Source organism: Megalops cyprinoides, chromosome 9, assembly GCF_013368585.1.
Source record: "Megalops cyprinoides isolate fMegCyp1 chromosome 9, fMegCyp1.pri, whole genome shotgun sequence".
Lineage (NCBI taxonomy): Eukaryota > Metazoa > Chordata > Actinopteri > Elopiformes > Megalopidae > Megalops > Megalops cyprinoides.
This window is the reverse complement of record NC_050591.1, coordinates 6,719,894-6,747,649: the sequence shown is the minus strand read 5'-3', so window position 1 is coordinate 6,747,649 and position 27,756 is coordinate 6,719,894. Positions and strand designations below refer to the sequence as shown.

General features: G+C 42.5%; 2 protein-coding genes across 4 annotated transcripts; one reads left to right on the top strand and one right to left on the bottom strand.

Annotated features, from left to right (window-relative positions):
- Nucleotides 1–528: 528 nt before the first annotated feature.
- lrrc75a (leucine rich repeat containing 75A) lies at nucleotides 529–21,862 on the bottom strand. Its single transcript, XM_036536248.1, has 4 exons — nucleotides 20,805–21,862; nucleotides 14,362–14,490; nucleotides 10,229–10,341; nucleotides 529–1,369 (listed from the first exon to the last, which is right to left on the bottom strand). The coding sequence occupies exons 1-4, from the start codon at nucleotides 21,060–21,062 to the stop codon at nucleotides 529–531; spliced, it is 1,341 nt and encodes a 446-aa protein (XP_036392141.1). The 5' UTR covers nucleotides 21,063–21,862.
- A 118-nt stretch (nucleotides 21,863–21,980) lies between these two features.
- tmem199 (transmembrane protein 199) lies at nucleotides 21,981–27,756 on the top strand. Of its 3 annotated transcripts, none has more exons than XM_036536251.1 (7): nucleotides 21,981–22,365; nucleotides 25,844–26,028; nucleotides 26,127–26,200; nucleotides 26,325–26,414; nucleotides 26,536–26,578; nucleotides 26,685–26,797; nucleotides 27,018–27,756. In XM_036536251.1, exons 2-7 carry the CDS (start codon nucleotides 25,848–25,850, stop codon nucleotides 27,111–27,113), a joined length of 597 nt encoding a protein of 198 aa, XP_036392144.1. In that variant the 5' UTR covers nucleotides 21,981–22,365; nucleotides 25,844–25,847; the 3' UTR covers nucleotides 27,114–27,756. The 3 variants fall into 3 exon arrangements, with proteins under 3 accessions (XP_036392144.1, XP_036392143.1, XP_036392142.1); XM_036536250.1 differs by lacking the exon at nucleotides 21,981–22,365 and adding an exon at nucleotides 23,957–25,059; XM_036536249.1 differs by lacking the exon at nucleotides 21,981–22,365 and adding an exon at nucleotides 23,957–25,075.

Genomic DNA, 27,756 nt, shown 5'->3' with positions numbered 1-27,756 from the left:
TGCTGCATAGGTGAACAGGCAGACAGAGTCAATAAAGAGATTTAGCCTACGTCTATATAAGACACAGTTCAGTCTCTTTCTCACTCTGGCTCTCCACCAATAGGGTGATGAAATAACAGGCACACAGGCATAAGTCCTTTGGCTAAGGACAAATTAGTTCAGGATCTAAAACTATAATGTCCAACAATGTGCCACATCTGAGAGATTTGTCCACAGAAAAATGTCCCGTGTAAATCTGATGTGTGAGCTACTTAAAGTACATAAGTAATCTCCTACGTTATATATGTATTTTATACTAGTAATACTATTTACAGCAATAACCATCTTACGTGTAATCCTCTTTTTATCCGATTGTCATCTCTTTAAAATGTTTTATGCCTTTAACAGCTGACTAGTAGTAAGTATGATTCCGTTTTGGCACTGAGAAAAGCAAGTCAGGAATTAGCAAACTGAGAAGAAACAACTTCATTTTCTCCTCCTCTGCTTTCCTCAAGGAAAATACAGGAACACAAACTGCTACAGGCATTTTCAGGTTTGATTGTCTGTCTGGGTAGTCACCTGATCCCCCGTATTCAAGTCCATGGGCTCAGTGTGTCCAGAGGATAGCTGGGATTGGCTGGAATAGGACAGCTGGGATGAGTGGCTCTGGAGGTCTTCCTCTCCCTCTGCTTTAGTGGCCATCTGTCCCTTTCTCGATCCTTGTGCACCCATCTTTCTCTTTCCCTTCCCCTGTTCCTCCATTGTCCACATGCTGTCCTCCTCCATTTCATCCTCCTTCCCCTGCACCTCTCTATCAAAGTCCAGCAGCTCCTCCATCATCTCCTCTATCTCCGTCTCTCCATCCATATCGCCCTCCACCTCAGACCTCAGTTCCCCCATGCTCTCTGTCCTGAGCCCCTCATCTCCCTCGGCATCTTCATCGGCCCTGCTCTCGGGTTCACTGGCTTGGCTCTCCCCGAACTCCAGGATGGTGGGGAGGTTGCCCTGCTTGGGGCAACGCTTGCGGAGGCTGACGAGGAAGGGCTGAGGCAGGCAGAAGATGTCTACGTTGTTGCCCAGGTCGATCCAGGTGATGCTGGGGAAGCTGCCCGGGTCCTTCAAGTTGTCCGTGAGCTCCTTGAGGACGGCGCGGGTCAGGCGGTTCCCATTGAGCGCCAGCGTCTCTAGGTAGGGCAGGGAGCTGAGGGTCGGCAGCAGCAGGAGGAAGGCCTCATCGGTCAGCTCAGTGAAGCCCAGCTCCAAGCTACAGATCCGGGCCGCATGGCGCTGCAGGTAGGCACACAGCCGCTCCATGTCCCGCACACCAAGCGGTATACCTGATAGGTCCAACGCTCCAGCAGGGGGAGGGGAAGACAGTACCACCTTCAAACTGTGGGAACAGAGAGAGCAGGAGACTGTTTTTATGTATTTCGTCATTATAATCTGCATGATGTCCTCAGTTTTGCAGTGCTATTTTGCTAAGCTGTTTCGTTCATTAATAATGAGATAGAATACTGAAATTACACCCATACTCGTTGCAGTAACTGTATAAGTATTAGCTTGCTAGCTACTGTATATAGACAGCAGGCTATAATAGGCATGCTTGCTAGGTCTAGCTAGTTTGCTAAAATGGGCCATTTTACCTATCAAATAGAGGCAATTCCTGTCCACGTAAGATGTTTGAATTGTTTATGAAAAGAACTTAAAAATTAAAATGATATTGAATGTTTTAAAACAAATGAAATGCTATAGTTACTGGTAGCTACCTAAATGTATAAATAGGTAGGTAGCTAGGTAACTGTATCTATTACAGTAGCAGCTTTGATCATATGACCAAAAACAAAGACAGAATCATTCCTATACTAACACTATCTTGTAAGTATCAAGGAATCCGCTCATAAAAATCATTCTCTTACAATATGTAGTGCGATGCTTAATTGAGTGTAATAATGAATAAAAACTTTAAAATAGCAAACAGAATTTGCATACAGTGAATCTGGTATTTTGTGAAGCACACAAGTCTTAAAATTTTTGACCACAAGGTTGTGCAGTTCACCTAAGTGCCTAGAAACCAGTTGAGATAGCAGGAAAACAAGGATACTTTCTGCTGATGAAAAGCATCATTGTCTTCTTACAATTAATTTGAGATCAACCAATCACATGCAGCTGTGAAACTGGGCATTCCAGAGACTATACATTTTTAACAAAAACTAGAGAAATAGAAATCAAATTGATCTGGCAAGGTATCCATGATCAAGATGGAGCTCTATAGCACCAGTTATCATGGAGACACTCAAAAATAATTAACGTGAGTCAAATTTATGTTTGAATTGAGTTCATTTATTAAATTTTATTGCGTTGTTTATATTGTGCATTGTATTCACATTTCTTTGTAATGCAATGTGCTTACAGAAAAATAAAAATGAAATAACAGACAATAAAATACAATTTCAATACATAATGTGCAAGTTAAACTAATACACAGTTAACCATATAATAATAAAAAACAGGAAATAAAAACAGTTAAAAGTGGGAAAAAGAAATAAAAGGAAAATAAACTACAGTAATATCCACAATGCACTTTTTCAGATCATTCATAAGCTGTAGACTATTATCTACAATTATAATTAATTGAGTTAAACGGACTCAACAACAAGTCATTCTAAGAAAGGGAGTTTTAAGATGTTTCTTAAAAGCAGCAATTAATGGTGAAAGTAATCTCTCATTGCAGATGACCTTTCTTGTAGGACTGAAAGAGTCTGGGGCCATAGTAACTAAAAGCAGCTTTCCCCACTTCTTTTAAAATGAACTTTTAGGGATTAAGAGCAAGTCAGACCCTGAGGGGCCAACTCTGCTTACATTTTGTAAGAACATCAGTAATGTATTCTGGCTCTTGCCCATTTGGTGCTTTAAAGATAAGTAAAAGGACTTTAACATCAATTCTAAAACGTATGGGCCGGTAGTGGAGAGACTGGAGTACTGGGGTGATATGTGCTCTCTTCTTTGTTTTGGTGGGTACTCTTGTAGCAACAGTTTATAATCAGTATCAGTTTATAATTTATCAGCACAGTGTAGCTAAGGATACTGACTGTGCTATGGAACTGTAACATAGTTCACACAATGACATTAAAATAAAACGTAAGTCATATTATTTGAGAAGGACTGAATAAAAATGCTTCAGATTCAAATATGATTCAAGATTCAAATATGATTCAGATATGTGTTTGTTTGTTCTATGTTTAGAGAATTTTTAGAGAATGTTTAGAGGATGAAGCTAAGAAAGTTTGTCAATTGAATGAGATTAAAGAAATGCTGTTTATTAGAATCAAATACTCTTTAGAATCAAATACTTCTCCTTAGTGAAACGCACTTAATGTACTGTAAGGCTGCTCTCATTTTCCACCATAATGCGGTCGACTACCCTTCCCACTCCCTCTTCATTTCTCCCTTCATCTCACCTTAATTTCCCCACCTTCTACCTTCCCCTCCCGGTGTGTTTCCCCTTTCTCTCTCTTTCACTCTAGGGACCAATTATCACTGAGGCAGCAGATGTGTACACTGTGGATGACACAGTCTTTGCTCACCCCCTCCCCTTTCCTGTGAAGAGGAAACAGGTGGCGACGTCTCCTTTCTCCTGCTCTATTTATTCACCGCCAGCAACCAAGAGAGGGAGGGCGGACGGCCAACTACCATGCAGAAGAAAGCAATTCTCTTTTCATGTAACAATCAAAAGTGTCATTCTGCGGTTGGCTTTGCAGACCCTGATTAGCACAGGAATAGAACCTGCTAGATAAACGCAATTAACATCAGAGACAGCAAGGGAGGGGGAAGGAGAGGGAAAGGAGAAGGGAGGACAGGAGACCTGGATAGGGTGTTGTTTGGGCTGTACAGAATGCAGGTAAACAGTGGGCTGAGAGGAGATCTTTGGTGAATCATGCACAGCAGTGTCTCCTATGTCTCCTGCAGTGAAGCTAAACAGCAAAAAAGCATAGCAGTAGCTCCAAGGGACTTTTTGAAGCAACAGAAAGACACAGACAGGATGCAGACACAGGCTTTGTAGCTGTAGACAGAACCTCTCCATTATATTGTCACGTTTGGTTGTGATTTGTGGTACTCCTTTGTACTCTCTTAATGTAGCTGGTCTGTTAATGCACAACTATGTCAGCCACAATTGGATGCAAAACCACACACACACACACACACACACACAGTCAGCACTTCTGAGTTGCTCAGTTTCTCCCTGTCTGTCTGTGTGGGTGTGTCATTTTTCTGTTTTTGTTAACAGGTCCATGTGTTTCCTTGTCCCGCCTGCCTCCCCACCTCCTGTTACTCTGCCACGCCCGTCACCTGAAGCTTGTTCCGTACACCTGTGTTTCATCCCCTCATCATCTGCCTGCCTATACGTACCCTGCTGTTTGCTTTATTCTTTGCCAGATTGTCTCAGTGCCTTACTTGTTTTGTGCTCACCTTTGTTAGTAAGCCTGTTTCTGTACCTGTTTGTTGCCAACTGCCTGTCTTGGATTACACTTTCCCTACTGCCCTTGATTTTTGCTGAGCTGTTTGCCTGACTAATTTTTGCCCATATCGACCCCGATTCCTGTCTGCCATCTGCCTGTCCTGATTGCCTGTCTGTCTTCCTGGAAACGAGCTCAAGTAATCAAGATTCTGACTTTTGCCTGGCATTTTGGATATTGTCCATTTTCTACTGTATTTTTGGCTGCTGACTTGGACTGTTCTCTGACTTCGTTAAAGCTTGTGATTTGTTTTGGAATTGTCATTAAAGAATAGTTGTTTTGAACTGCCTGTATTGTCTGCACCTGGGTTGTTTCCTCACAAACCCTGGCGGGCACACACAAAACACAAAAGACTCACAAATGCATACAAGCTACATACTACACAAAACATTTGTTTATATTGCACATTTCACCCAGCTGACTGTAACGCTATATTGACAAAAAACCACGATGGTGCTAGGAAGGGTGCCGGTTGTGTTAGCAGGTGTGCTAATTTTTCCTCTTGGGGAGCACCTTCAAGACCATCACCAAGCAAGCAACAGTGCAACAGACAGACGCTGTACCGAGCTACACTCCCCATTCCCTGAACACACATGCTCCGTATAAATTCTCAACACAGCTGTAGAGCATTCCTCCAGTAAGAAGGCCAGAGGCTGATGTGAAGGGGAATAGCCCTGAGACACTGCATGTTAGCATTCTCAGGAACCATGCTGTCTGTTCTCTTACTACACATTCAGACAGGGGAACCCAAGCCCCAGCTGTTGAGTGCCAGCTCATTGGTCCAGAAGACGTTAGGCCACTCGTCTGGCTGTCACCTTGCTGATCCCACAGGTAGACAGGCTGTCCTTTGCCTTACTTAACTAATGATTGTTTTCTTTTTATTAAGACATTATCATTGGTTTGTGCTGCACCTGTTTATTTGGACATTTATTTTTCCTGTGGCTTTCTGCAAAGCCTAATGAAAGCAGTCCACTGGTATAGCATTAGTATCACTGGGTGGTGATGGGGATGGTATAGCATTAGCAACTCTGGCTGGTGTTAGGCATGGTAATGCCTTACTATCTATGGCTATGGGTGCCCACTGTAGTCCACAAAATACCCATTAGCTGTATGCTAATATATCATCTCACTTCAGTGTTCCTGTGTGAGCGTCAAGGTTGTTGTGAGGTGAGACGGGCCTAATGTGTAATTAGCAATTCTAAAACAGGTTTGCATGCAGGGGAAAGCACTAAAAATTCAGTGTTTCAAATCACAGGAATCCTGTTCAATGCCTCTGTCTACCTTCTTAGTTTACTGCACTTGTGGTAAAGCAGTCACTGCCAGTACTTCAGCGGTGAGCTTTCCATGTCTGCCCCTCTCTCCACTCATCACCACCCTTCAGATCTCTCTGCCAGCTGGTACCTTTTCTCTGTCTTTCCATCTCAGCTGTCACCCCCACCCCCACCCCCACCTCTCTCCTCTCTCACTGCAGGTGACTTTGTGTTATAGTTAAGTGAGAAAGTTGCTGTGATTTGGGACTCTGCTCCCTAAGGGCAATGCGGCATGAAAAATAGCCGCTGCGTCCAAGTCCATCACCTTGCTTTGGCATTTATGTGCAAACATATGGGTACACCATAGAGGCAAGCTTAATACAGTACAGCTGGTCTTAATACAGTACAATTAATACAGTACAACAATACAGTACAACCATAAGACAGCACAACTGGTCATTCCAACTTTGGTGAAAAAGGGAAAAAATTCACATAACACTAACAGAAAAAAGGTGGCCTGCTTTTGTGAAGCTATTGAATAGGTTCCCCACCATCACCCAACACACAAAATTGGTTAACTGGCTGGAAATAGAATAGTGGGGTCTTCCAGTTAAAGCTCTGCATTGTTTTACCTATACCCATTAAAGTCAGAGAGCATGTGAGAGCAGGAGGGCTGGTATTCCCCTCAGAGAAACAGGAAGAGAGTGCATGAGAAAGAGAGGTGTGGAAGCAGTGGAGAGAAGGGAGAGCTTGGATTATGACATTGAGAGGTGAACTGAATGTTAACATTAGGCCATGAAAGAAACATCAAAGCCATATTCCATTACAGAGCTGTGCAGAGACAGTCTCCTGCCACCCTACCAAGCACAGCTGAACAGCATGCCACCCTACACAGTGGGGCACACACTGCTAATGAAAAAACAACACTAGCTCATGTATAGTCTAGTGCACAGCCATAATCACATTAGTGCCATTCAGTGCAGTCATGCTGTGGCAACAGCATTACACTGTGCTAACAACAGTATTTGAAATAGGTTTCAAATGTTTATTTTGCAGTTTAATGTCTAAGTAGATAACATAACATAACATAACATAATGTGTTTCAGGGTAAGTGTGTTGCATCTTCCCAATAATGAAATAATAGCTGGTAAAGTAGCCATCTTACTTGCCAGCAAGTGAAGTTGGAACAATATAAATATTGTGAAAATGAGGAATCCAGATTTCACATAGCTACATGCAGCTACAAAGCAGGCACACTACGAATGAGGCCTTTTCCATCCCTGGACTTCACATGAAAGAAATACTCATCAAATTGCTTGAGAAGTTATTGTGATAACAACAAAGTCAAAGTCTGCGTGCAGTCTAGAACATTCTGTTATGTAAGCACAGCTCACAGGATTTTACTGTGCAGATTTTTCTCATTAGAAAACAGAGGCACAACATTCTGAATTCAAAGACAGAAACCAATACAAATGTCAATATAAATACCATTTTCCACAAGCAAGTCTGCAACGTGAACTTGGCATACATATTAATGATATTATATGCCCCTGAATTAATTTATAAGACAGTCTCATCACAAAGAAAAATGAATAGCAACATTATTTGAAGGTGAGGTGATCATTTTTAACTGCAAGGTTTACAGAGGTAGGCAGGGATTTTAGTTGCTTCGTTAACTCCAAAGATGATTTGATTACAGACAGCCCTCGCCTGTCACCAAAAACCGCTGATGTGGAAAGTGTCAGTAATACTTGAATTTTAAACTGTTGAAGGTTTGTTTGTGTTGATAAGGATCCTTGTTAACCATTTACAGCTTTATCCATACGGGAGCTCATGCAATCAACTCAACCGCAAACCGATTAATTTTCATTGTTTAATTGTCATTGCGTGTTTAATTGTGTATTTGGAGCCAGACATAGGTCAATGAGCTTCACCTGTGCCAATCTGTGTTTAGCCTTGATTAAGTACAGGTGTGTGCATGGCTGAAGAGGGGGTGCTTCCACTGAGGTGGTTATGTGATAGCTCTGCCTCTAAATGTGCTGGATTTGGTTTGTTGTGTTTTACAACCAATTATTTTTGCTTGTTTGTTTTATGTGCACCACATTGGCCAGCACCACTACATTCTGGTTACCAACTATTGCCAACAAGCTTTGCTTGCTAATCCACAGCTGTAATGAGCTGGCTTGTTAACTACTTAATTATTAGATCTGGCATCTTATATTGTCACTAGCTGATTATTATAGCTGGCATTACAATATATGTCAGCGGTTTGATGAATAGCCAGCTAGCTGTGTATTACTGCCCTTAAATTATGTTAAACAGACAGATTATACATCTCTTCGCAGTTAAATGGCTAGCTAGCTAGTTATATATTGCAGCTGTCTAGCATGTTGTTGTAACCAGATGCTTACTTTACAGTACTAGGTAAAAGTAGGCATACACCTTGTGGTTTTGTTTATACTGGACTATATCACTTCTTAAAACTAATTAAATAGCGGTGTTTAATAAACTTTGTAGCTGAATAACTATTCGTGTCTGGCTAGGATCATGTTGTTGCAGATTTGTCTTTCTTTTTTTAGTGAACTAGTTTGCTGGCTACCTGACAAAAAACTGTTCATCTTGGCCATTTCCAGCTAACCTGAAATATTTCAAAGGTCTAATCAATAACTGTGAATTATTTTGCTGGCTTAGCTGCACGTTTAGACACAGTAATGCACTGTCAATACAATAATCTGACAGGTATATTCAAAATGGTTAGCTGGCTAGGTGTGGCTACCTAAATAATTTTGCCTGAGGTCAATTTAACTGCCCCATAAAACAAAACACAGCAAGCAAGTTTAAGAACAGCGAAGTAGCATGCTTCAACACTTCAGATTTCTTCAATACCACCATATGCATCTATTAGCATATGTGATGCATTGGCACATTAGCTGGCTTCTCAGCTTCTGAACTATCATGGCTGCCCTTCCCCCATCATCAATGAAAGCAAACACCTCCAACACCGCCACTCTGCTCTCTGCATGCAGGAAAAAAGAGCTGATCTAACCTCTTAGCACACACACAAACACACACAGTAACAACCACATGTGAAGGGCCATATCAAATATATACATGTACACACACACACACACACACACACACATACACACACAGCAACAACCACGTATGAAGGGCCATATCAAATATGCATGAGAGCACGCACACACACCCCCTACACACAGACGAATGCACATATACAGCACACTGAGCACTTCTAACACTCATGCACAGTCAGTTCAGCAATGCCACGTCTGCAGTGGGAACATGCAGCTGTGCAGTGTAGAACACAGAGCCCCACCAAGAAAATGCCTCACACCAGTGACCAATTCACTGAGCTGAATACATATCACAGAGGAGCAGAGGCGGACAGAAAGCTTCAGAAAGTAAACGTCCTGCCATGTATTTGTTCCACCCATGCATTACACCGGCTGAATTTAATTAGCACAAATCTTCAGCCAGGTAGAGGAGCTAATTAGTGAAATCACCTTGTTTAGTGAATTGGCTAGAACAAATACATGGTAGAACCTTTACTTTCTGAAGCCGGGGTTTTCCACCTCTGCAGAGGAGGGAGTTACAACCAGGAGACAAGGACAGGAGTGCCTACGTTGGAAAACTTACCAGTTATGTATTCAGCCCAGACACTGTGGATCACGTTGTATATTACACATAGTGAATGCAAACTTTGCATATATGAAAGTGATATGTGGTGATATAATAACCTGTTATGCAATATACTGTATGCTCTTCATTTTCAGGTATACTGAAAATGTATGTTTCAGTTTTGTTAAAGGTCAGTCTCTCATATTTCAGCTCAGAAATTCACGTTTGTCAGATGTTTTTTTAACATTGAATGGTTATTTCGAGGTAAAAATCAAACACCTCAGAATGTAGATGGCAAAAGTGCTGGCCAAGAGCATCCAGACAGACACTGATTAAGACAAACTAATTGCCTTAATTAGTGACAAAGGCTGTGCTGGCAGTCCTGCATGCCATGGTGTATGCCAACTCAATAATCTTGTATTTCCTCTCTGTAATTAATAATATACATTAATAGAAAAAAAAGTTTTGATCTCTGAGACAGGGCATAACCGAGTTTCACTAATCAATGTCTTTGTTATGGTGCAGTCAATAAAGATGGTGAAGAGTATGGTGAGAGCTGAGTATGGTGAGTTGATGAGTATGGTGGGAGTGGTGAGTATGGTGACTGCTCTGAGTATCGTGGGTATGGTGAGAGTGATGATCATGGTGAGTATGATGACTGTCACAGGTATAGTGAGGGTGGTGAAGGTGTTGAGTATGGTGAGTATGCTGAGAGGTGTGAGTATGTTATGGGTAGTGAAGGTGTAAAGTATAGTGAGTATCCCAACAGTGGTAAGTATGGTGAGCTGATGAAGACTGAAGGCCCTGCAATGTGATGGTCCCTGAGCTCCACCATAGCCTCCTTACCAAGCCTGGGGCTTCCTCTTCAGCAGGCCCTGGCGTCTCCACTGCGAATGGGGGCTCAGGTGATAGGTCAGCTGCCGACATACTTTCTCCATTGCACCCAGGGCATCACCCTCCTGATCCATCCACAGAGACAGAGAGAGGGAGAGATAAACATTTGGAGTAACATATTTGCAATCACCTTGTTTCCAACCATATTCTTTACATATTTTCATGATTAACAGGAAAAGCACCAACCTCTCAGATATCAAATCCTCACATTTTAGAGAATATGACTTCCTCAGTTAAGACATGCACAAAGCACCTTTATATCTGCATATTTCTACATACCTTTATATTAGCAGATCTCAATCAACCTCACCAAAAAATAAATAAATAAATAAATAAATAAAATTTAAGAAGCAAATAAACAAGAAAAAACTAAAAATCATCATCACTCTACTTTTAATAGACCTCTAAACACACTCAAAACATCCTGGCCTAGATTATTTTTTCTGCTATGGCATGTGGCTACACCCCACTGCTAAATTTATCAGCTGACACTGCCTTCACTTCATATGTTAAGTCCATTAAAAAACTGCATTTGCCAGATCTGACAACAGCAAAATTCAAATCTACTTCACTGGTAAATAACTGTGGGGTGGGGGGGTGGGATTGGGTGTGAGAGAGGAACAGGGGGCTGTGTGTAAGCTGTTGCCTGGTGACTGCTGTTCTCGGCGGGATGCGTCACACACGACGCTTCCACAGCACAGGTAGCGGTGAGAGCTGAGCCGTGGAGCTCACCGCAGAGGGGAACCGTGTGCCCGGGCCTGCTATTTATGACGTGTGTTACCTCAGCCGTCCTTTGGCAATAGGAAACTGGAGCATGTAGAGAAGCATGTATAAAGCCACATTAGTATGCATGAACACATACTGAGCCGGCTGCTTTGCTGCTCTGTGCATTGCCTTGTGACTCTGGGGTGGCAGTGGCTGCTTTTCGACCCCCTCCCCCCATCAGACTAATGGTGTGAGTCAGTGAGTCGGACGCACGTGCACACGTGCAAACCCCCACCCTCACAGGAGCACTCACACACAGAAAAAAACACAAATAGCCTGCTAGCTGCTAGCTTGCTATAAAATATGTATATATATATATGGTGATGGGGAGAGGGTTGTGTGCACTCTGTCTTTGTGCACTCTGGGTCGGGCACTACATGGTCACATAACTTCCTTGTGTTTGCTATCTCATTTCGTTCATGTGTTTCACCTGTGTTGATCAGTTATTGTTTGCACCTGTGTGCTCTCTTATTTAAGTCCTGCCTTTTGCTCCTGTCTCTGCTCAGTCTTGAGTAGCTGTACCGCATGCGTGCGTGCGTGCGTGCGTGCGTGCGTGCGTGCGTGCGTGCGTGCGTGCGTGCGTGCGTGCGTGCGTGCGTGCGTGCGGCACTTGCCCAAGCACATTTGTATGTTGCAAGTCTCCAGGAACGGTAACTTTATTTTTTACACCAAAGCTCTTCTGTCGCCAATTCTCTCTGGATTCAGGCTCACTCTGCTCCTCGTCACACTCTCACAGTCCCTTCTGTGCTACGGCTGTGTACATAATGTTCCCTCAGTCCAACGCCAGTCACATTACACACTACGGTAAAGACCTGCACGTTGAACGTGAGATGTACTTTAGAGGGGAAGAACAGGGACAGAATGAAGATTCATAAGATAAGATTATCAGTAATACCTGTCAAACACATTACTCATGCTAATGTATGTAGCTTTTCCTTGTTAAATTAAAAATCACTTTAACTGATCATAGTGCGTTTCATGCTGCTGTTATCCAGGGAATGTACGGTGTTTTGTTTGCTTGATTGACACTGGGAATGAATTGTCTTGCACCTGTCAACTTAATACTTTTTCTTTTTGGATTACTTCCGGTGTTAGTATTGTAATAAGTGATGTAACAAACAAAAATCAGTGTTTCCTGTAATTAGGCATAACCTATGTTATGTTTACTAGCAGGGGCATGAGCAATGAACATTACATGAATCATCAGTTATTAACATTGCTCATGAGTCAATATGAACAACAAACAAACAACTAAGTCATCCCATCTTTGGGACTGGAAAGACTTGTCTACCTTTAAGTGCAGTTTACAGTCAATTGTCTGACCACGATTGTGCAATGACTGCACTGAAGCAGTTCATGCTTTTATTAACTGCCTTACTGTGTTTTCTTCCACTTTTTCCCCTTTATGGAATGCTATTTTTGGACTGTATTATGACTGCTGAAATATGTCACAACAAACTCTGCACAGTGGTGGCGAAATTCTGAGAGACACATGAAGCTTAAAGGACAGACAGGACCAGTAGAGACCCAACACTGACGCAGGCAGACAGTATGTTACCCTGGTACTGTATGTTGGCCTGGAAATCTGGTGAGTCAGTTGCTAGTGGCTGTGTTTACCCTGTCTTATGGCAGTATCTGCCAGCTAGTATTTAAAGCACAGCTCATTTTACTAGCAAGTGTGTATGAAAAGTCTTATACATACAGACAACAAGCAGTGGTAGAATTCCTTTTGAGAGGCAGGGGAAATGGCTCTTATTGTTTCAACCTGAGGCACATGTAGATTGAGCCTGACATTATAACATGGCAGTATACAAGATGATCTAACTGAACTCATGCAACACTTTTTAATTTAATGTGTTTGATAAATACATGGAATGAGAAAATGGAAGAAAAGATGACTTATGGTGGATCCACTGAAGTGGTGACAGGGTTCTTGCACAGAGGCCATGGGAGGAAATCAGACAGGAGGCTAAATGGACAGGATCTTTGAAACGTTTTACATAGATCTGTTTCTCAATAACATTTCTTCAAGCGGCTCCTCAGAGCCCCTTCCCTGCACAGTATTGACCAGAAAAGGCTCCCACTGAAATTTCAGGGCTTTTAGTTTGTTTGTTCTGTATTAAAAGCATCAGCAGCAGCAGCCTCCTCAGTCAGCTGAAAGGGCTATCGTGTATGACTCATCAGTACTGCACCCTATTTGCGCCTCACCTCAGCGGTGGCTTGCTTCAGCTCTCTCCCTCCGCCTCTATTCCTGCTTCTTTCACTCCCGCCACATCCCTCTCCCTGGTTCCATTTTGAAATGACTGACACCCCTTTCTCGTTCTTTCTTATTTGGTTTCTCTCTTTCTTATAACCAGGGATACAGTATATGGACAAAAGTATTTGGACACCTGACCATTACACCAACAGGGACTGTAATGACATTGTATTCAAATACATATACTTTATTATGGAGTTGGTCCCCCTTTTGCAGCTATAACAGCTTCCACTCTTCTTGGAAGGCTTTCCACAAGATTTTGGAGTGTTTCTGTGGGAATTTGTGCCCATTCTTTCTGTAGAGCATTTATGAGGTCAGACAAGAAGGCCTGACTCGCAATCTCCGTTCCAGTTCATCCCAAAGGTGCCTGATGGGGCTGAGGTCAGGGCTCTGTGAGGGCCAGTCAAGTTCTTCCACATCAAACTCATCAAACCATGTCTTTATAGTCCTTGCTTTGTGCACTGGGGCACAGTCATGTCGGAATAGAAAAAGGCCTTCCCCAAACTGTTGCCTTGGTATGCTGAAGCATTAAGATTGCCCTTCACTGGAGATAAGGGGCCTAGGCCAAACCCTGAAAAACAGGTGTGGCCAAATACTTTTGTCCATATAGTGTATCTCAGCACTCCTGTAGCTATGATTCATTTCTGGACACTGTTCTGGTTAATGATTTTTTATGTAAATTTTGTTCATTTTAACTTTATGTTCTATTTGCTTGTTTCACTCTGTTTTATTTGTTTTACTATGCCCGTCAAGCACATGGTGCTCCTTTAATGAATGAAAGGTAGTATAAAGATTTAATTGAACTAAATTGAAATATTTTATCTTAAATTCAGTCAATCTCCATAAAAGTTCATCTCCTGGCCAACAGGCATTCACACACACACACACACACACAAATACAGAGACATAATCACTCGCTACACATACACAAACATGTACACACACTTTGAAAATCAAGCTAAATATGACACTGTTAAATATAACAGTCAGCATATGCTTGTGAGTGCATAAGTGTAAATGTGCATGAAAGGAGCAAGAAACAGCTGTGATGGTAGGGGCGTACCGTCTTTGGGCAGTGAATGTATCTGGCCAGGCTGATGATGAGGTCATGGGTGATGGGGTCCACCAAGTTGCGAAAACTGGCGTAACGGTATAGGACATCATCCAGAGATGTGGACTCCATTCCCAGGTCCTGGAGAACAGGGGAAGGACAAACATGTTAGATGCAGAGAGATATTCAAGTAATGGTATATGAATGAATTTAGATGTACATACAGTATCTCAGTCAAATGCAAATTTAGATGTACATATCTCAGTCAAATGCAAACAGAATGCAGTAAAAAAAGTAAAAAAAAAAATAAATAAGTAAAAAGTAACACTTACAACAGATAGTAGGACAACAGAAAATAAAACTTTAAATTACAACGTTCAAATATCTGTTTAAAAGCATGCGTCATTAAAAGTGACTTTTATTTCAGGGCCATGTACTTCTAATATGATAAGACAGTGCATTGAATAATAAGGGGCCTGCCAGGTCACCCCTGATTTTCAGATTTTCAGATGGAATGTAGGACACATCGCAGACCCTGAGCTGAGGACCTCAGCTGTCCACTGGGCACGTTTGGAGTCAGCAACTCAGAGGTATATTCAGGAACTGCATCATTTAAGCCATTGTATTTTATTAAAACAGTCTTGAATACAACTCTGGTAGCCAACAGAGGGATGCCAAGATTGGCCTAACATAGGCTCTCCTGTTGGTTCAGAGTCCGGCATTAGCATTCCCCATTAACTGAAGGTGTGGCAATGTGTGCACATTTAGACAGAAAAAGGCATTACAATAATCTTCCCTTTATGAGATAAAGCAGAAATTATAACTGCAATTCCATTAAAAGGTATAATGAGATTTTGGCTAAGTTTCTCATCTGGTAAAAACAAGTCTGTGATACATTGTTTAAGTGTTTAATGAGGCTCAAATTTCCATCAAAAATAATCCCAAATTTCTGATTCTCATTAGGCCGAGAAGAATAAGACCTTGAGCTGACTGAAGAATTTTAGTTCACTCAGCTCAGAACCTAGTAAAAGAACCTCAGTTTCATGCATGTTCAGCTAAAAGGAATTTTCTGTCATCCGCTTTTGATGTCCAAGTGGCAATGATTACGACAGATGATGCAACAGATGGTTACAGACCAATCTTTCACATAACCTGGAATAAAAAAGCAGTGAGCAATGTAATATGTATTAAACTATCTTTCAGTATGGTGAAAACAGAGTGACAACATCTATCATACAAGGAAGCTAATATCACATCAAAGAACACAGAGAAACTAAAAATGCATGCCAGTTCTTATGAGCAAGCACACTGACTAACATTTCTTGGATGAGAGAAGTGAGACAGAATTGTTCTGCTTTTTGGATGAACATCAGGGTGCTAAAATACATTTGCATTTCAGTATTTATGCTACCAACTCAAAACTTGATGAAACTAATTTATACCCTGCTCACAGGATACCTGGTGATTAACTTGGGAGTATTATTCAACGACCGGTGAAATGTGAGATGAAAGTGCTGTTACTGTAGATAGTACACACAGGGATATCAGTGTGCTTTAATGTGATCATGGCTGTTTGTATGAAATTATATATCTGCTATCCCCACCCTGCCTCCCCCTCTCTCCCTCCAAACTGACTCCCAGAGTCCGTGACTCAGAGGCCAACCCAGCTCTTTGATATATATGTCACTCTGAATCCATGTAAATGGATGAATAAATGGATGTCAATTAGTGCTTTTTGATAAAGGGCCAAAGCCAGAAAAAGCTTTTCAATTCCCTCGCACCTGGACCTAGTTTTGATGTTCAAGGTGGGTGGCTCATGTGTTGGCAGTAAAATGCTCTGGCTTTTACTGTAATGAAAGGCTTTATCGTAGTGAAAGGAAAAACCCCACTCTCCCAGATATCAGCCTGTCCTCACCCTCACTCCACAGTTAACATTTTTTGCATCTCTTTTGTCTTTTTCAATCATATTTAATCACTTGGCTTGCCAGTGATTAATTTGATACTGACTGTTTAGCCTACAGGACCAGTAGCATCAATGTTTACAGTATTTCTAAATTGCTAACCTACTTGAACTCCTTTCAGAAATATCACCACTTTCGTGAAATTGAAATCGAGAAGTAATATTTTGGTCTTGAGAGTGAACCCGAGAAAAAAGAATGTCCTTGATGAACCACCACAGATAGCACAACCAGGTCTACATAGTTCTAAAGCATGCATTTCAACAGAGTTAATTCAGCCATACAATCTGTCTAATTCTGAGGTTTTGTGGATTTTGGCACATTTTTGGGGTATCTTTGTTGCATAACTGGATCTGCATCTCAAGCTAATTTGGATGGATTGCACTAGATAAAACTGGTCACTCAAATCTTTGTTTTATTTATATGTTTGTTGTGCTTTATTTATTTGAGTTTGTGTTGGTGTGTGTGTATGCTTGTAGGTACTTTCATATGCACTGTAGCAAACGGCAAGACCCGGCCTCAAACCCGGGTCTACAGGGTACCAACCATGTGACTTTGGCCATGACGCCAAAGAGCCAGCCTTGTTGGTATGGCAGTCAGAGTGCATACTCAACCGTAGTGACTCTGTCACACTGCCCTCCCCGTCGGGAAGCGCACCCATGCGCTTCATGCACCAAGGCGTCTCTCGCGCATCCCCCACCGTACTTCTCCCATCCCAGGGTGCCCCACTCACGAGTGCTTCACCCATCTCCGTGGTCCCTCACACCGTGCTTCACCCATCTCTGGGGTCCCTCACACACCGGGGTCAACCGAACCTGGGGGTCCCTCGTACGGCTCACACACACTGGACACACATCCGATGGCCTCACGGCAAGCCATCCCACTCTAACACCATTCGTAGCGAAGGGCGAGAGCAGTCACCCCACCTGGCCTCAGACCCGGGTCTACAGGGTACCAACCATGCGACTTTGACTGCAACGCCAAAGAGCCAGGCTAAGGTCATAATATTTGAATGCTTTCTTCAATTGCCAATGCCAAATATTTATGTCAGGATTTGTAAATGCATCAAACACGTATGCCAATTTCTACCCTCAATCTGCTGGGGGTATTTTCATTACATCTCCCTATGCCTGCTCATGCATACATACTTACACATTTTTATTTGGTAGGGGCTTGTATGCAGAGCGACCCTCAAAACAAAGGCAGAATAAGCAACAGTACGTACAGATGATGTCAAAACACACACGTGTTAATGCTGGTTAATGACCCGTGACTTGTGTCAAATAATATCCAATACTTCCAACAACAGTTCAACTAATACAGTCACATCACGAGTCTACTGAGGACATCCAGGAAGTCTTTGAGATGATGGACAACGGGAGATGAGATAATCCCACCCCCTGCCCTTCTCTGGCCTCTGTTTTCTCTCCAGGCTACTCTCTCTCTGATACATGGCAACTGCGATCAAATAAATATTGTCAGCAGAATTCATAAGACCAAAATTAACATATTAAATTGATTTCTACATATTCGACCACTTGTGGTAATGAGAACTGTCAGGGCTCCGCCCCCTTAAGCCGCAGTGTTTTTGTTTTCCCTGTCCTTGTGCTTTTGTTTTCCTTGTGTTCCTGCCCCGCCCGGCTCCCCGCCGGGTCCCCGCCCACCTGATTCCCTTATTGCCTGCACCTGCCTGCCTGCTCACCTGCCTCCCATCTCCTCGTTACCTCAGCCCTATATCTTCCCTACGTGTCTCTGTCTCGTTGCTAGTTCGTTGCAGTGAGTTTGTCCTGTCTCGTTCCCGCTCTAGTAACCTGAAGCCTGATCGCTGTTTTGGAATCCTGCCTGTTTTTTTTGACTTCGCCCTTCGCCTGCCGTTTTGGTCCCGTCTGCCTGTTCTGCCCTCCTGGTTACCGACTCTGCCTACACCGACTCCCGATCCTGGATCTGCCCCCGGACTGCCTTCCCGTGTTTTTGAACCCTGCCTGCCCCTGTACTACGAACTGCCTAACGATTGTCATTAAACGCTTGGTTTCGTTTACCCGGTGGTCCGCGCTTGTGTCCCGATCCCCGTCCCTGACAGAGAACAAGCAGTATATTTTGTTTTATGAAGCCTATCAACATTCAAATCTTAATGACGCTCCTATATTGCAATAAAATATACCTCTTGATTAGGCAAATATGGATTTTTTAAATCAAAATAACATTCTGCACCCCAGCTCATTAAAGTCGGGCAACAGGTGTGGACTAGTGGATGTTATAAATTTTACGTTTACACTCCGTGTCCCTTCTGAAATGGGCAGAATGCACTCATGTGGTGGATTTGAAATACCACAAAAGCTTTGTAAACAGGGTCCGCAACATTTTGGTTAATCTCAATATGCATATCAGCATGCACATTCGCACAGTGCTGACCCATACTTCAGTCAGCTCAGTCTTGTCAGCCAGAGAGGCTGAACTTGGCTGGCAGAGCGGCAAGACTGTTGGGTAATAAATTGCCCCACACTTGTAATTGCATCAGCGCTGAGGGAGAGCTGGGCATCTGGCCATTTGTTTTAATGCAACACTGAGAGAATGAGGTGAAGTATACATCCACAGAGAGAGGGTGGAGGAGAGGGCTCCTTTTTTGCATCATGTAATGAGCAGAAAGCTGAGTCACAATCCTAGCTGACAGTTAGTTGTCCTTACCGACACCAATAAACACTGTACAACAATGACTCCTTAGTGAAGCTAGGAACCATGCCTTTTCAGGATCTCAAATCATTTTCATTTATAGAAACCCACCACATTTTCTTCTGAGCTTTAAAATATTATCCAGAATTTACCTGAGAGATTAAACCATTTTCAGTGCAACCAAGAGTGCAAACCAGTAACTCAGGATTCAACCAAACAGCTAACTGAACTCATAAGATGTAAACAACAGAAATACATATGTGGAGTTCAGTGTCAAACTTTGCAAGGTTGGCTTTCTCTGCGTGCAGTACTTTCATCCTCTGGCTCCCTCTGTCTCTCCTCTCTTTCAGCGTACGTTTACAGAGACAGTCAATGTCATCTGGGATTAGGACGGATCACATTCCTCCCCCCAAGCGTGAAAAGAGGGGGTACAGCTGGACAAGGTTACACAAAATTGCACTGACACCACAGCATTGCGTCCCTTTGTCCTCTGGACTGCGTCTTCTCCAGTTAACTGCTTTTCTGTCTCCACATTACAGCACAGTTGCTTCACACATGCTGTTATCCACAACGGATTACACCGCTTACAATTTTTACATGTTGTCCATTAATACAGCTGATATTCACTTGAGGCAAACCCTCACACAAGGGTACAATAGCAGTGCCCCACCAAGGGAATGCTAAATGAAAACCTCTGTGGTTGAATTGATCCATCACTCCAGGACAGAGAGAGAACCCCAGAGGCCATAACCATGAGGAAAACTATTACCCCACCAGAGTTTGGTCATGAATTAAATGACAAGTAAAACATTTACCTAATTAATAGAATTACTGACACTGACAACCCAAATCTACATGCAAGGTTGGAACTACAGATCACCACAATAAATGTGTTTCATAATTCTGGACTTTGAATCATATCAGCAAACTAAACTGTTTTACATTAACAAATGGCTCACATAGCATTACAGCAATGCATATGTATTAGGCCTGCTTTTCCCATGGGTCTTTCAAAGTCAGAAGTTTACATAACATTTTTTCATTATGCAGATGCTCTTATCCAGAATGACCTACAAGTAAGAGTACAAAATACATCTGATAAAGCTGCACCATGATGTACCTGTGCTAGGCTGACCCTTGCTTTCATTGTTTTACTTTTCTACTCCTGTTCCCTCAATGTCGCTAGCATTGACATACGCTACCAACAGACCTTCTCTCACTTCTGCCACACTGATTTCCTGTCAAAACTGGGACCAGCCATGCACTTAAAGGGCACTTATAGCATTGTTTTCACTACAGCACAAAACACGCATCATCTCTATTCGTCATACACACACAAAGACGAGTGCGTAGACTGTTCACATTATGTTGGCGCACATTTTAGTAAAGAGCTATTTCATAATTATGCAAGTAAAGAAAAACACAAACAAACCCCCTGACAGCTCAAATTCGTGTCGAATAGTTTTACAACTACTGGGGAGTAACTTTAAGATACTCCCCAGTAACTCGTAAGCCCCTTTCACACATGCACTGGACGCCAGAACGTATCCGGCCCTTAGCTGGAGGAGCTGTATGTAAGAACGCAAATGTCCGAATCAGTCGGACCGGACATGTGACGGATTTCGTTCTGCCAGCTCCCTAGTACAAAGTCCGCCTCATGTCAGAGTGAGCCCATGTGTGAATAGTTACACCTTTCCTTTGATCCGATACGGTTGGAGAAAGCGAATTTTGGTAAGTTACTGTGAAACGGCGACAAACAGTGGAATGTGATACAAAAAAAAAAAAACTGGCAGCAATGGTCCCTTAACCGCCATTGGCATTAATTACCTGTCGGAGCGTTTTCAGCAGCTCTGTCGCCTCATCTTGCTTCCCCTGTTTGGCCATCATCATCATCTCCTGGATCATCCCGATGCGTCGCTGGTATGGGGGAGGAGGGGTCCCGCCACGGCTGAACCGATCCCCCGACCTCAGCATTAAAGAGGCAAAGATATCGCCCCGTTCCTTGGTTGGCGTCCGCTTCCACGGCCCGTGCTGGGGACTTGGCCCAGCCTCCTGCCCCATTCCCTTCGTCTGTTTGGTTCCCATGGCGGCTGTCAGTGTTCACCAGGACAGAAGCACGCCGTCCCCCCAAAAAACTCATGCAAACTTTACTTTCCGTGATAGCCGTATTCACGTACCTATAAAGTGGTAGATGCCCCGTTCGCGCAGAGCGGACTACATGTAGCCTACTTGGTTTATAATATGTTAATATTTTTAGACATTAGATGGGCACAGAATGTTATGTGCACTCATAATTTGCCATCAAGACCAGCAAAAGCCTAAGAGATATCCAGGAGTCAGACACAGTCAATCCACAAATTATTTGCAAACCCTTAAAACAGCACAGATCCCCTCTTTCTATTTAAGTACTTCTGAATAAACACAGCAGATTTCTTCCGTCCAAAACTCTTCCCCTAAACTAATTGCAAACATCGAAAATTGGTTATTCCAATTTTATAATAACGCGTTTTTCTTTGGCTACGGATCTCATGTAATAACCAAATATATCGCCGGTGTAATCTTGAGGACAAGACCCACCGAGAGAAGTCAATAAGTTTAAGTGAAATATGTGTTATGAAATAAGTGAAATAGTTTGCACATGTGATAATTTAAACCCACACTTCACACTTGTATGCAAACGATTTATCAGAACGATTTTTTACAATCTCGCACACACAATCAGGCAGCGGGACATCGCATAATTCGTTTTCTTTCCCTTATAACTCTTTCACACCCAGGCACACCAAAACTTTCCAGGCCATTTTCAGTGTATTTTCCCTTTCAGGGTTCCTCACATAAGAAAAAACGTAAAGAAAACTGAAAATGCATCATACCAGTAATCGAGTCAGTTATAACCACCACAACGTTTCGCGCAGTGTTCAAACAAACATTCCGTCAAAACCAAAACGTAGAGGACACCTCTGAAGCGTTTAAGATGCAGCTCAAGCGACACAGTACCCTTTACTGAAACTGTGTACTATCACATTCCCTCCAGTTTACCCCACACCCGGACAGCAGTCCTTCAATTCGGGAAAAGCTGTGTTCAAGACGCTCGCAGCATGGCCGCAACGGAGAACGACAGAGAGGATACCAGTCCGAAAGACCACCGCAAACTCCGGTGGAGGACAATACCCTGTGCACTCCTGCATATGACTTGAATTCTGCGCCAAAACAAACTGGAATTCGCTTTGCGAGCAGCGAAGGTGTAATTGTCTCTCGTGTCTCCTCCTTTATATCCTCGTCTGAATCCCCTTTCCTTATTAAATGTTAAAGCCGAAAAATCCACACGTTAACGGTTGATCCACTGAAGACAATCTGACGAACGGAGAGAAGTAAGGACACAATGAAGGTAACGGAGAAAGGGGGTGTCTTCATTCCAGTCTGTTTCGTTTGGTTGTCATTCTTTTTTCCCTGTCTGCCAAATGTAGGCTCCTGGTTTACGTTCGCCCTGCCTATCGAAACCAACACGGTTCGTTGTACAATTTCCCCATTTTAAAAGATGTTAATTGTTCGTCATTGTTATTGTCTACCTAGTATATTTGTAGCTGCACGCTGAAAACGCCTCCCCAGGTGTGTTTTCGTGGAACGTCGTAAAACAGTCCGGGACAGGGTTGAAGGTGCCCCAATATCCGACTGAATTATTTATCGGCCTGCGATGCTAGGCAAGGCTAGTGTGCGTGCGTGTTACGAGTGTTCTCTGTGCTCAGTGGGGAGGGGTTGGCTACATCTTTTGCTCTCCACTGCAGATCTATCAATGTGGTGCATCAACGATATTTCAACAATTGGGAGTGCACAATCTTCAGATTCTACTATGCAAAACGGAACTCTGATTTAAGGAAATTAATCTGTTTGGGGATTTTTAAGTACATTTACCACCGAAAGCTAGGGGTTTGGAAACTCTACAACACTAATATACTAATACACCAACACAAATTACTGATAGCACCGTTTGTGATGACTTGTAAATGACAATTATGCTGGTGTAAGGCGAAACGAATTTCTACTGGGCTCCTGCGTGTGGTTATGGAAAGATTTACATTTGCGTTTTATGTTGTCGGTAGATGGTCCAAGAGTACAATAGTAACTCTAATAAACCTAGTGGCACAGAACACAACAGACAATCTAGTGTGTTGTAATAGATGATGGTCAACCCTTCTTATCACGACTTCATTGTAACTGAATGGCCAATGAGACCTATTAGGAGAATGCGGAAATGATACCAGGACAAATACATAATCACATTGGTTACATTTCCCAATTCCTACAGTCGGAATTTGAGCATGCCGATGGTGGTCAAGGACATAATATCTATTTCACATTTCGTACTATCGTGTGCAGATGTCTTGATAAATATTTCCCTTCTTAAATAATCCACATTACAACGCATATAAAACAAACAAACCCGACAGCACGTGGCAGCACATCAGTGGTTAAGCTTCAAGATGCAGCGTATAAAATGTCCGATGCAACATCTTCACGATGCCCAATAGCGTATTTCATGGATGCACATTTTTTCCTAACATTATAACGACATCTGGTGACCAAAATAAGGGTAGGCTTGCAGCTCTCTACCTACTCGTCGTCTCTTAGAGTAGACAACGGTTTCTGTACACAACCACCAGATTTTAACAGTACTATCACAATCAACATATTGCGCAATACAAAAAGTAAAAATTACAGCGCAGAGGGCGCAACCGGAAAGTGGGCATAGAAATATGTTGTGTGACCTGCTGCTAAATCAGGATTTAGGTAGCTGCATTTCCTGTAAAAGTGCTTTTTGTCCTAATACTAATGACAGCCTAACAACAATGCACAGAAGCAACAATGGCACGATCACAGGAAGGCTTCAGAATTCGAAAGACTGGATAAAGATGAAAAACTTGCAGATTTAAAGAACTGCATTTCGACTGTGATGTGTGCTTTAAAGAAGGTACTACGATTATTCGACTATAAGTTGTGGCTGCAAAATTATCTATTATGCTGCCGCAGTTCTTGTTCAAGTAGAATTTCCCTTTACTGATAAAATGCTGTATCGTAGTATCGTAGTGCTACTACAATGCATGATTGCAAGGTGTCAGGAGTGGAGTGTTATAAACGGTTCCGTTTTTAGCTTGATCTTAGTTTGGATCTTATTTTCTCATAGCTGCTGCTATTACTAAAGTTAACTACAGGCTACTAAGTGCAAAATGTTATACGTTTCCTGTAACTCAAAGATGCGTGTTGTCACTATGCCACACCTACCCCATGTTCTGTTTAATACCGATACTAGGAACAATGCAAACAATTTAAGCAAAGGAGTCGAAATCAGAAAGTGGCAACTGTTGTATGAATTATGAATAGGCTAGTCAAAACACTCCGTGACAAGCAAAACATCAGTGCTGTTCTGTGGCAAGGATGAAAGACGAATTCAGGTCACGTCATAAAACAGAGTTGACTGTATTTCGTAAGAAATATTTAGCCTACTTATTTCATGGTTGTCTTTCACAGCCAGGATTCGTACATCTGTTTTTCTCCCTCGTATTAAGAAACGTCCTACTACATTAGTCTGCTGGAACCATAGGCTATTCATGTGCTTGGCTGTCAGTGTTACCGCAGCATCCTGAATGCTCATATCCACGCCCCGAAGGTTCACATCCAATACTATCGCTCTTTGGTGCGCTTTGGACGAAAATGTGGACGAAACTGGCAAAAGCAGTGTTATTAGCACTTTTCCGGTTGCGCTGACATCAGATTGCTAGAACAATGTAATTGTGCAGTCATCATCTACCCATGCCGGATCAGGAAGTCATGTCAAAACACGATTTTAAATGCGAGTTAACATACTCGAACTCTTAGATAGGGGCTCAAAACTTCCAAACATACGCCATCTGGCGGAGACAATAATGGCTGGGTCCCAAACTCTCATGCAAAATCGTCCAGAACGTCCAGTTTTCCAGTCGTTCACATGAGGCTCTTATTTTGAAACGCAGTCAGGAAACGCTACAGGAAGTATGTCGCCTGCCTGACGTTAACGTTACATACTGTTATCCGAGCGCGCTATCAGGTACCAGTAAAACACGGTAAATATATCTGTTAACATAGAGGTTTATCAAAACAGCTAAGTAGATTTATTGTACAAATACGTGCACTCAATTCACTTGCACTGCAGTCGTGAGTAATCAAGTCATAAAACCTATCCAGACAGCTAACTGGATAGTTGGTGGAGTCGGATGTGTAGCAGCTAGTTGGCTGTCATTGAGGTAGCTGTATTCTTGATAGCTAGTTATCCATATGGATAGCTAGTATGTGAGGCCTAGAATTTCGAGCAACAATACAGCTAGCTAGATGGATAAGGCTATGTAGATATTTAGTCGAGGTATGTTGTTGAGCGTTACGATTTGGGTAGCTAGCTAGTATGTGAGGCCTAGAACTTAAGGTAGTTCTAAATTGCAGTGTAGACCATGGCAATAGCGAGTTAAGCTGCATGTTGGTTGCTGACTAGCGGTATAACTTGTACGAGACATGTATGCCTGAGTTTATGTTTGATTCTGTGTTATACTCAGTTATTGAGGGAGGGGATGTGGCTAGTTATCAAGGAAAGTTGCCCCGTAGCTGGGAAGCTAGCTACTTTTTGTTTGCTCTCTGGTATCATTTTGAAGAATGCTGCATATTTTTATGTCATAGGGATGCAGTGTGATTATATGTTGGAATCCTCTTTTAGGAAAACTGTTAAATATGATGTAATTCTCTTGAATTATTTTGTTTGTCCCGTATGTGTTGTGGCATGTTTTATGGTTCTTAACGAACTGTGGCGGCTACAGCTCTAATCCTGACAAAACGTTTTGCAGAAAGATGGCATCGTCATTTGTGACTGGGTGTAAGTTTCGAGAAAGGACAAAGAAGTTGATGGAAGATGATACTTCATTTCCGCAAAATTTACGGGAGGAACTGGAAACGATTCTGGCAAAGGAGCAACCACCTACCCTGTCTTTCAGGACCGCAAGGAAGTTACAAAAATATCTGCAGGACAGCGGTATGAGGCAGAAACGGACAGACTGGACAGTCGGTATGGATTCATGTCATTCATATTTTAACTCTGTAAAAGTAATGGTAGTGGTATTTGTATTCCAGGATACCCAGTCTACCTTCATGAGTTGCTGGAAGACAGCTCTATATACCTGCCTCATGTTGAACAGCCCCCAAGAGTGAGTATGGCAGCATGTGCTCCAAGGTTTTTTTTCATCAGGTCAAATATAATTAACAGCCAGCCCATAATTTGCTATCCAATTGCAACTGATCACCTACCTCCATATATCTGACTGATGACAGAACCCCCAGCTGGTGGCTCGTCTGGAGCGGATTAAGGCAAAACTGGCTAATGAAGAATATATGAGGATAACCAGAAATGTAAACTCTCAGGTGAATAAAACTTGAAAGAAACTGAAATTCTGAATGAAACAGTAGTACATAGTGACATAGTACATAAAGAAATTGGAATGTTTCACTCAGTTACTGACAGTATTGTGTTTTGGCCACCAAGGAAATGAGCCGTCATGGGACGCTAGCTGACTTGGGAAGACAAGGTTGGCATCTTTCCTCTATTATAATGGCAATGCATTTGTGTACGTAAATATGAATTATTTTATTTGTTCACTGATATCAATTACCCCGTTTTCCCCACCCATACAGTGCGCTCAGTCAAAGCTGCCGTTGTCACGGTCTTCAACTTCTTGGTGACGGTGGTGGCAGCTTTTGCTTGTGCCTACCTGGGCAGTCAGTACCTCTTCACAGACGTAGCTGCGGTAAGTCCATAGCTGCACATCTGGCACCCGCCTCTCAGTAACAGACACCATCAGCGCGGCAGCCTCCTCTCTTCATCCAGCACCCCACTGCCTACCTCACCAGGAATATAAATCTGCAGGTGGTCCACAGCAATTGTCATTACGTTGTCTCCTATTGAGTACAGAACACACTACATGTAATTTTTATTTTTTAAGAATGTTGTTTGTGTGTGTGTTGCAGAGGGTGATTTCTGCCGTGATTGCAGCGTCTGTGGTGGGTCTCGCAGAGCTGTATGTTCTGGTTCGGACCATGGAAGGAGAGCTAGGGGAGCCATAACATCCGTAGCCTGCACAGTCACCTGCTAAATGGAACTCCACCCTCATTCAACTAGCGATTAAACACTGAGGTCTTAGTTCAGCTATGTCTGTGCTGGACCATGAAAGCCTGGACATGTAAAATGTTATGTGCTCTATATGAGTATACACATGATTATTTCATATATACAAATGATTAATGACAGCAGGAAAGCTGTGTTGGAATAAATCATGATAATGAAGTGGATCATAATAGGGATATCTTTACACGCTGTCAAAATGAACTTACTATAGTAATTTATTTTGTGTAAGACTATGTAAAATAATGTTCTGTCTGTTTCTTTCCCATTGTCAGTTTCATTAAGTTTTGTAGCATCTGAGATGGACTTGAAACCTCCTCAGGTACATATGATCCACTTTCATTATTATTACATTTATGGGGATTGTATAATAGATTTAGTGAATGGATGTAAAGATTTTTTAATATTTGACATTCCTGTTTTTCATCTGTTGTTTCTTGTGGCCGTATGTTCCCAAGCGTTGTGATGCACTGTGTGTTGTGCAGTGTGGTGTAATGGTTAAGGAGATGGGGTTTTAACCCAAAGGTGGTGGACTTGGTGTCCTGTTGAGGGCTTGCCTTTGGTATACTTTGAGCAATATGTTTA

What these genes read in the sequence shown, in the direction of transcription:
- tmem199 (XM_036536251.1), top strand. Translation starts at nt 25,848, where the DNA reads ATGGCATCGTCATTTGTGACTGGGTGTAAGTTTCGAGAAAGGACAAAG. An exon ending in ATGTTGAACAGCCCCCAAGA is followed by an intron (nt 26,201 to 26,324) that starts GTGAGTATGGCA and finishes GACTGATGACAG; the next exon opens with AACCCCCAGCTGGTGGCTCG. An exon ending in TCTTCACAGACGTAGCTGCG is followed by an intron (nt 26,798 to 27,017) that starts GTAAGTCCATAG and finishes TGTGTGTTGCAG; the next exon opens with AGGGTGATTTCTGCCGTGAT.
- lrrc75a (XM_036536248.1), bottom strand. Translation starts at nt 21,062, where the DNA reads ATGGGAACCAAACAGACGAAGGGAATGGGGCAGGAGGCTGGGCCAAGT. An exon ending in ACATTCACTGCCCAAAGACG is followed by an intron (nt 10,342 to 14,361) that starts GTACGCCCCTAC and finishes TGGATGGATCAG; the next exon opens with GAGGGTGATGCCCTGGGTGC. An exon ending in AAGAGGAAGCCCCAGGCTTG is followed by an intron (nt 1,370 to 10,228) that starts GTAAGGAGGCTA and finishes CTGTTCCCACAG; the next exon opens with TTTGAAGGTGGTACTGTCTT.